At 39.8% G+C, this 10000-nt stretch overlaps 2 protein-coding genes across 2 annotated transcripts in view; both read right to left on the reverse strand.

Moving 5' to 3' along the window:
* fam83fb (family with sequence similarity 83 member Fb) overlaps positions 1-6008 on the reverse strand; it is a 10518-nt gene extending 4510 nt beyond the window's left edge. The window contains exon 1 of the mRNA XM_067458199.1: positions 5434-6008. Coding sequence (XP_067314300.1) covers positions 5434-5898 — 465 coding nt within the window. The 5' untranslated portion in view covers positions 5899-6008. The remainder of the gene's footprint in view (positions 1-5433) is intronic.
* A 2937-nt stretch (positions 6009-8945) lies between these two features.
* Positions 8946-10000, reverse strand: part of grap2b (GRB2 related adaptor protein 2b) — a 12522-nt gene continuing 11467 nt past the window's right edge. The window contains exon 8 of the mRNA XM_067458586.1: positions 8946-9427. Coding sequence (XP_067314687.1) covers positions 9251-9427 — 177 coding nt within the window. The 3' untranslated portion in view covers positions 8946-9250. The remainder of the gene's footprint in view (positions 9428-10000) is intronic.

Below are 10000 nucleotides of genomic sequence, written 5' to 3' on the forward strand. Positions count from 1 at the left end.
TGTGTGTGTGTCTCTGTATGTGTGTGTGTGTGTGTGTGTGTGTGTGTGTGTGTGTGTGTGTGTGTCCCTCACTGCTGCGGAATCTGACCTGACCTGCCTCAGATGTTCCTAAGAAATGATGACTACACACACTCTGCATAAATACAAGGAAGTACTCTGGCATTGTGCTATAATAAAGGTGGCGTTTAAAGTCTGATCAGATCCATGTGTTATTGAAGGCGTGGCTCCAAAGTCACTTTCAGTCTTCGGGTTTATTACAGCACAGAGAGCCGAGTGTGAGCCGCATCATTTCCTGTTGAGTCCTCACAGCGAATCAGGCCGAGCAAATCAAGTCAGAACAAGACCAAAAGCATCCAATAAACCTCAGGAAGTTTTCCTATCCTCAGGAGATTTATGATCTGGTTATGACACTCTAAAAAAGGCTGGGTTAAAAACATCCCAAGTGGGGTTAAAAATGGACAAAACCCAGAAACTGGGTTGTTTGAACCCAGTGAATGGACCCATTCAAACAACCCAATTATTGGGTTTGGCCATTTTAAACCCAACTTGGGTTGTTTTTAACCCAGCCTTTGTTAGTGTAATATGTGAACCACCAGTGTGACGAGTGTCAGTGAGAAAACTAAACATTGGTCACACACTCTACAAATGCTGGACTAAAAACAACCCAAGTTGGGTTGAAAATGGACTAACCCACCAATTGGGTTGTTTTCACCCAAGGGATGAGTTGTTTTAACCCAGTAATTGGGTTGTCTTAAGCAACATTTAACCCAACCGCTGGGTTCAAACAACTCAACCGCTGGGTTAAAACAACCCAACTGCTGGGTTAGTCCATTTTCAACCCAACTTGGGTTGTTTTTAACCCAGCATTTTTAGAGTGTGTGATCTTCCAGATGTTTTTCTCCATTTTATCATTTTGCAAATATTATAGGAGCATTACTTTAGAAAGTATTAAGTAGCCTAATGTTTAAAAGCATTAGATGTCCAACTAAAAATACCCCAAATTCAAAATATGAAAGTATGAAAAAGTTATGGAAGTTTAAACTAACTGTAAATGAAAAATACTGTACTTTTTAAATATTTTTTGTTTAATATAAAATATATATTTTACAACCCAAAAAAATCCCTATAAAATTCCTATAAAATCAAAGCCACGTGTCTAACCAAGTTGTGTTCCAAATTTGAAGTTGATATCACAAAAATTGAAGTTCCCATGAGATTTTGTTTCAGCGCTAAACCAAAAACAGCCACCAGGTGTCACACATTCCACTGATGGTTTTTTTAAAATGCATTTTCCTGTAAAATTCTGTCCCAATATCATTTCCATCACAAAACAGTCACCAAATATGGAAACTTGAGATTCAGACCTTTCCGACGATATGCATTTTGTCAAGATTAGAAAAGATTTTGATTATAAAGTAATATGAAACATGACCCCGCCCACTAGGGGGAGGAGCCTGCAAGAAGAAAATCAACCGTTTCAATGGTAACACAACGTCCGATTTCATGGGATGAATTTTGAGTTCTCGAACGATCCCTAAGTTATGATGATTACTAAAAAAGGATACAAAAAAAACAAAAATAAAAAAAGAGCACCAAACGTCCCACTTGCGATGAAACTTAACAGTTTAATCACTAATTATATTCAGTTTTATCTTATGTGACAGTGACGTGATTTTACAAATTCGTTCCCTTGATTTATAAATAGTGCGCAAGTTTTACAAATTCGTTCCCTTGATTTATAAATAGTGCGCAAGTTTTACTGATTTGTTCCCTTGATTTATAAATAGTGCGCGAGTTTTACTAATTTGTTCCCTTGATTTATAAATAGTGCGCAAGTTTTACAAATTCGTTCCCTTGATTTATAAATAGTGCGCAAGTTTTACAAACTCGTTCCCTTGATTTATAAATAGTGCGCAAGTTTTACTAATTCGTTCCCTGGATTTATAAATAGTGCGCAAGTTTTACTAATTTGTTCCCTTGATTTATAAATAGTGCGCAAGTTTTACTAATTCGTTCCCTTGATTTATAAATAGTTCGCAAGTTTTACTAATTAGTTCCCTTGATTTGTAAATAGTGCGCAAGTTTTACAAACTCGTTCCCTTGATTTATAAATAGTGCGCAAGTTTTACTAATTTGTTCCCTTGATTTATAAATAGTGCGCGAGATTTACTAATTCATTCCCTTGATTTATAAATAGTGCGCGAGTTTTACTGATTTGTTCCCTAGATTTATAAATAGTGCGCGAGTTTTACTAATTTGTTCCCTTGATTTATAAATAGTGCGCAAGTTTTACTAATTCGTTCCCTTGATTTATAAATAGTGCGCAAGTTTTACTGATTTGTTCCCTTGATTTATAAATAGTGCGCAAGTTTTACTAATTCGTTCCCTTGATTTATAAATAGTGCGCAAGTTTTACTGATTTGTTCCCTTGATTTATAAATAGTGCGCAAGTTTTACTAATTCGTTCCCTTGATTTATAAATAGTGCGCAAGTTTTACTTATTTGTTCCCTTCATTTATAAATAGTGCGCAAGTTTTACTAATTCGTTCCCTTGATTTATAAATAGTGCGCAAGTTTTACTGATTTGTTCCCTTGATTTATAAATAGTGCGCAAGTTTTACTAATTCGTTCCCTTGATTTATAAATAGTGCGCAAGTTTTACTAATTCGTTCCCTTGATTTATAAATAGTGCGCAAGTTTTACTGATTTGTTCCCTTGATTTATAAATAGTGCGCAAGTTTTACTAATGTTTGTTCCCTTGATTTATAAATAGTGCGCAAGTTTTACTAATTCGTTCCCTTGATTTATAAATAGTGCGCAAGTTTTACTAATTCGTTCCCTTGATTTATAAATAGTGCGCAAGTTTTACTGATTTGTTCCCTTGATTTATAAATAGTGCGCAAGTTTTACTAATGTTTGTTCCCTTGATTTATAAATAGTGCGCAAGTTTTACTAATTCGTTCCCTTGATTTATAAATAGTGCGCAAGTTTTACTGATTTGTTCCCTTCATTTATAAATAGTGCGCAAGTTTTACTAATTCGTTCCCTTGATTTATAAATAGTGCGCAAGTTTTACTGATTTGTTCCCTTGATTTATAAATAGTGTGCAAGTTTTACTAATTCGTTCCCTTGATTTATAAATAGTGCGCAAGTTTTACTAATTTGTTCCCTTGATTTATAAATAGTGCGCAAGTTTTACTAATTCGTTCCCTTGATTTATAAATAGTGCGCAAGTTTTACTAATTCGTTCCCTGGATTTATAAATAGTGCGCAAGTTTTACTAATTTGTTCCCTTGATTTATAAATAGTGCGCAAGTTTTACTAATTTGTTCCCTTGATTTATAAATAGTTCGCAAGTTTTACTAATTAGTTCCCTTGATTTATAAATAGTGCGCAAGTTTTACTAATTTGTTCCCTTGATTTATAAATAGTTCGCAAGTTTTACTAATTAGTTCCCTTGATTTGTAAATAGTGCGCAAGTTTTACTAATTAGTTCCCTTGATTTGTAAATAGTTCGCAAGTTTTACTAATTAGTTCCCTTGATTTGTAAATAGTGCGCAAGTTTTACTGATTCGTTCCCTTGATTTATAAATAGTTCGCAAGTTTTACTGATTAGTTCCCTTGATTTGTAAATAGTGCGCAAGTTTTACTGATTCGTTCCCTTGATTTATAAATAGTGCGCACGTTTTACTGATTCGTTCCCTTGATTTATAAATAGTGCGCACGTTTTACTGATTTGTTCCCTGGATTTATAAATAGTGCGCAAGTTTTACTAATTTGTTCCCTTGATTTATAAATAGTGTGCAAGTTTTACTAATTTGTTCCCTTGATTTATAAATAGTGCGCAAGTTTTACTAATTTGTTCCCTTGATTTATAAATAGTTCGCAAGTTTTACTAATTAGTTCCCTTGATTTATAAATAGTGCGCAAGTTTTACTAATTTGTTCCCTTGATTTATAAATAGTGCGCAAGTTTTACTAATTCGTTCCCTTGATTTATAAATAGTGCGCAAGTTTTACTAATTCGTTCCCTGGATTTATAAATAGTGCGCAAGTTTTACTAATTTGTTCCCTTGATTTATAAATAGTGCGCAAGTTTTACTAATTTGTTCCCTTGATTTATAAATAGTTCGCAAGTTTTACTAATTAGTTCCCTTGATTTATAAATAGTGCGCAAGTTTTACTAATTTGTTCCCTTGATTTATAAATAGTGCGCAAGTTTTACTAATTAGTTCCCTTGATTTGTAAATAGTTCGCAAGTTTTACTAATTAGTTCCCTTGATTTGTAAATAGTGCGCAAGTTTTACTGATTCGTTCCCTTGATTTATAAATAGTGCGCAAGTTTTACTGATTAGTTCCCTTGATTTGTAAATAGTGCGCAAGTTTTACTGATTCGTTCCCTTGATTTATAAATAGTGCGCACGTTTTACTGATTAGTTCCCTTGATTTGTAAATAGTGCGCAAGTTTTACTGATTCGTTCCCTTGATTTATAAATAGTGCGCACGTTTTACTGATTTGTTCCCTTGATTTATAAATAGTGCGCAAGTTTTACTAATTAGTTCCCTTATTTGTAAATAGTTCGCAAGTTTTACTAATTAGTTCCCTTGATTTGTAAATAGTGCGCAAGTTTTACTGATTCGTTCCCTTGATTTATAAATAGTGCGCAAGTTTTACTGATTAGTTCCCTTGATTTGTAAATAGTGCGCAAGTTTTACTGATTCGTTCCCTTGATTTATAAATAGTGCGCACGTTTTACTGATTTGTTCCCTTGATTTATAAATAGTGCGCACGTTTTACTGATTTGTTCCCTTGATTTATAAATAGTGCGCGAGTTTTACCAATTCGTTCCTATGATTTTCTAAATTGTGTACACGATTTTCGAAGGAACGGATTAGTTAAACTTGTTCACGATTTATAAATCGAGGGAACAAAATAGTAAATCGGTTGCAATATTTACATTTTTCTCTTGCATGTCATGTGCGGGGCTCCGTAACCAGGGGCGTCGGACTGGGGGGATAAAGGGTACCGAGTAACCAGGGCCCGAGGCGGGAGGCGGGGGGGCCCTTAGAAGTCAGTTTTCTATACATATACATGCACTAATGTTTGTATAGAATTTATGTACAAATGGTTTATTTTAAGTATTTTTATGATAAAAATGCAATACCCCACCCATTGGTATCTCTATGTTATTTGGTACGGGGGCCCAGCAAGATGGTTTGTACCCAGGGCCCAAAATTTGGTGCTACGCCGCAGTCCGTAACATCTAAATGTTTTCAGTTGGCCAAATTTAATTTCTGAATTAAATTGTATCAATTCACAGAAATTTAATTTGGCCAACTGAAAAATGTAGATGGGATCAATCACTTGAACATTTTTAATTGGAGACCTGATTTTTTAGAGTGTTATAGGCTTGTTTATTTGACATGTGCTGACCTTGCTGGACTCCTGTATGAGTTTGCGCACCACCTCCTTGATGTGCGGGCTGTTCTCTTTGGGCGGGTGTGTGTACACAGACACTCGGGTGACCCCTTTGAAGAGCCCGGATGAGGGCCAGCCCATGTCCAGTGGCGGGACCTCGGTGTCCGACATCTGCGGCCAGTATGTGGAGCGCAGAGAGCCGCTGTGGTTGCGCTGTGCTCGGGGCTCCGCGGCCGCTCCAGGCTCATCCTCCTGCGGGTACTTGACGAAGCTGCCCGTGATGGCCTTGATCTCCCGCGCCGACAGGAAGTCCTGGCCCTTCTCCTCCTTCAGGAGGGTCTTGAACGCGCCGTCTCCATGCGCCAAAAGCTGCTCCAGTGCCGCCCGATGCTGCTCGCTGTAGTAGAACTGCGGCCGGGATTCGGGCACCGCGGCCGGCATGAGCCCGTCCTCCATACACGCCAGCTGGGACTCCGCCATGGCTCTCGGTATGCGTGTCTCACCTGAGCTCGCGGGCTCTCGGTATGCGTGTCTCACCTGAGCTCGCGGGCTCTCGGTATGCGTGTCTCACCTGAGCTCGCGGGCAGGCGAAGCTCGGCGGTGGGTGGAGTTCACGCGAAATACAGCGGTGGGGGAATTCTGTGTCAGTATGAATGACTTGGGTTGGTCTTTATCAAAGGCTGAATCATTCAAATGTGTGTGTGTGTGTGTGTGAGTGAGAGAGTGAGTGAGTGGGCATGTTTTTGTGACATATGAGGACACAAATGTGTATAATGACATGGGTATGACAGGTATGAGTGTGTTTGTTAATGTGTGTGTGAGTGTGTGTGTGTGTGTGTGTGGGCGAGTGTGGCATTTATCTATTTGGCAGGCTTCCATTAATGCATTGCTATGTATAGTGTATAAAACATTCGACTCGGCTCTTAACACACAGACTTTAGACTCTCAGATATGAGTGAGTTCACAGTATGAACACAGGGTGAGATTTAAAGTCATTTCTACGTTTATCAGCTGTAAGTGTTTTAGACTCAGTCCTGAGATTCACTTTCTCTATTAGAGTAAAACATGAGTGCTGAATAAGTGATCTGACACGTATAATAACCAGTCAAGGCTCTTTGTTTCTTGCGTTGAGCTGTAGCAGGCGATCAGTTTCACTTTCTCCAGTTTCAGATCAGATCTCAGATGTGTTTTTTTTATTTCCGTGTGAATTCACATCACTGCTCAAATCTCTTCACTCATATATACTCATGATATTCTGATCTATAAAGTTCTGAATCGTGAGGTGATGTATTTCTAAAACAGGATATTCAACGAACGTCAGTCGTGAGCCGGTGGTCTGATTGACATCTTCTAAAATGGTGTTTCAAATTTAATGAAGACGTGCACTATATTGCCAAAAGTTTTGGCACGCCCCTCCAAATCACGCTCAACTGTTAGTGGGATTAGAACAAATTGGAAGCCATTGGGAACAACAGCAACTCAGCCACGAAGTGTTAAATCCCAGAGCGGGGTCAGCGCATGCTGAGGGTCACAGTGCGCAGAAGTCTCCAACTTTCTGCAGAGTCAACAGCTCCAGACCTCCAGACTTCTGTGGCCTTCAGATGAGCTCAAGAACAGCGGAGAGAGCTTCATGGAATGGGTTTCCATGGCCGAGCAGCTCATCCAAGCCTTACAGCACCAAGAGCAATGCAAAGCGTGGGATGCAGTGGAGTAAAGCAGCCGCCACTGGACTCTAGAGCAGTGAGACGTGTTCTCTGAGCGGCCAATCACGCTTCAGTCTGACAATCACATGGACGAGTCTGGGTTTGGCCGTCGCCAGGAGAACGGGACTCGCCTGACTGCATTGTGCCAAGTGTAAAGTTTAGTGGAGGGGGGATTATGGGGTGGTGTTGATTTTCTGGGGTTGGCCCCTTAGTTGCAGTGAAAGGAACTCTTAATGCTTCACCAAGACATTTTGGACAATTTCACGCTCCTGACTTTGTGGGATCAGTTTGTGGACGGCCCCTTCCTGTCCCAGCATGACTGCGCTCCAGTGCACAAAGCGTCGCTCCATAAAGACATGGATGAGGAGTTTGGTGTGGAGGAACTGGACTGGCCTGCACAGAGTCCTGAGCTCAACCCGATAGAACAGCTTTGGGATGAATTAGAGCGGAGACTGAGAGCCAGGCCTTCTCGTCCAACATCAGTGCCTGACCTCACAAATGAGCTTCTAGAAGAATGGGCAAAAATCCCCATAAACACACTCCTAAACCTTGAGGAAAGCCTTCCCAGAAGAGCTGGAGCTGTTAGAGAGGGTGGGCCGACTCCAGATTTTTTAAACCGAAGGATTATCAATGGGAAGCTCATGTGTGTGTAGAGGCAGGCATCCCAAAACTTTTGGCAATATAGTGTGTTTAGAGCAACACGATCTCATGGTCATGCGTATAAATAGTGCGAGTGTGAAATCTCGTAGAATGGATACGCCAAAATGAGTTTTTGCGTGCATATGATACGCACTTTATGGCTTGCATATGACACGCTCTTGGATTAGGGTGGTGGGGTGTGGTGGGGGGTTCGTATGTATAATAAGCCATAAAGTGCGTATCATGAAAAACTGCGCACCATATGCACGCCAAAACTCATTTTGATGTATACATTCCACGACATTGCAAACTCGTACTATTTATACACATTTGTGTGAGATCTGGCTCGTTTAGAGAGTGTGTGTGTGTGTGTGTGTGTGTGTGTGGACAGGTATATGTCATGTTTGATGACACAAATGTGTACGGCATTGGTGTATTACAACATAAACATGGTTTATGAGGACACTTCCTGTGATCAAATGGCTTAATAAACACACCCAATTGTTTTTTTTTTATAAATATAAAACTGCAGAAAGATTTGAGTGATGGGTAGGTTTAGGTGTATGGTTAGTGTGTGTGTGTGTGTGTGTGTGTGTGTGTGTTGGCTGGTAAACCCTACATATTAAACCCTGAACTTTTGCCAATATTGTGAATGTTTCCTCTTTGGATTTTGATATTACAAAGACATTGCAAAAAAAATAAAAAAAAATAAAACACATTCATTAAATAAAGTCATGACACATTTGTATGTGATGTTAAATATGAATGTATTTATTTATTACTAATATAAACAGCAAATCTCAGGAATATTTAATGTAGTCCATATCTAATCATACATTTTCTGAAGAATTCATAAACTTGTTAAACTTGTTTGTGAAACGGAACACACAATTTTCTTTTTTTTTTTACAAATCTCTGTACAGGAGGAGCTCAGCTTTACAGATGTGTGTGTGTGTGTGTGTGTGTGTGTGTGTGTGTGTGTGTGTGTGTGGTCATGTTTTTGTGACATATGAGGACTCAAATGTGTATAATGCCATGGGTATGACACAGGTATTACAGGAGAGGGTGAAATATGAGGACATTACCCATGGCCCCACTTTACAAAAGGCTTATAAATCACACAGGAGGAGTTTTTATGAGAAAGTAAAAATGCAGAATGTTTCCTGAGATGGGTAGGTTTAGGGGCTGTGTGTGTGTGTGTGTGTGTGTGTGTGTGTGTGTGTGTGTGAGTGATAGGTAGGTTTAGGGGCAGTGTAAGGGGAGATAATATACAGTTTGTACAGTATAAAAACCATTACGCCTATGGAATGTCCCCATATGTCACAAAAGCAAACGTGTGTGTGTGTGTGTGTGTGTGTGTGCATGTGTGTTCCACTACTGCACTCATGGATGAAAATGTGTAAATGCAGTGCACATACTATTCATTAATATGCAACATCAAGACTGAAGTACAGAGGGATTAATGAATTATGAACCGAACGTGTTGGAGCTCAAACCGGATTGGTGTAGTTGACGGGGAAGAGTCCGGTTCTCCCGCGCAAAACTCCTTTCCACCAGAACCGGTCTGACTGATCCAAAACCTCGATAATATCTCCGGCCTGGAAGTTGAGCTCGTCTGCGTCCTCCGCGGAGAAATCATATACGGCCCGAACCAGCAGCGCAGACGCCTGCAAAACACAGATCAGACAACACTAACGCCCTTCAGGCAAGAAAAGACACACCAACACAACTTTCTGCTTTGTTCATGTTATGTTGTTCATGTTATGTGTGTGTGTGTGTGTGTGTGTGTGTGTGTGTGTGTGTGTGTGAGAGAGAGAAAATACAGTTTGTACAGCATAAAAACCATTACGCCTATGGAATGTCCCCATATGTCACAAAAACAAACGTGTGAGTGTGAGGGAGAGTGTGAGTGTGAAAGAAAGGGTGTGTGTGTGTGTGTGTTTGTGAGAGAGAGAGAGAGAGAGAGAGAGAGAGAAAGAGAAAGTGTGTGTTAAGGTGTGTGTGTGTGTTTATGTGAGAGAGAGAGAGAGAGAGCGTGTTAGGGTGTGTGTCTGTGTGTGTGTGTGCGTTTGTGAGAGAGAGTGTTAGGGTGTGTGTCAGTGTGTGTGTGAGAGTGTGTGAGTGTGAGAGTGTCTGTGTGAGTTTGTGGTGTGTGTGCATGTGTGTCAGTTGGGAAAGTGTATGTGTGTCTGTGTGTGTGTGTGAGTGTGTGTGTGCATGAGAGTCTCTGTGTGAGTCTA

Source organism: Pseudorasbora parva, chromosome 12 (genome assembly GCF_024679245.1).
Source record: "Pseudorasbora parva isolate DD20220531a chromosome 12, ASM2467924v1, whole genome shotgun sequence".
Lineage (NCBI taxonomy): Eukaryota > Metazoa > Chordata > Actinopteri > Cypriniformes > Gobionidae > Pseudorasbora > Pseudorasbora parva.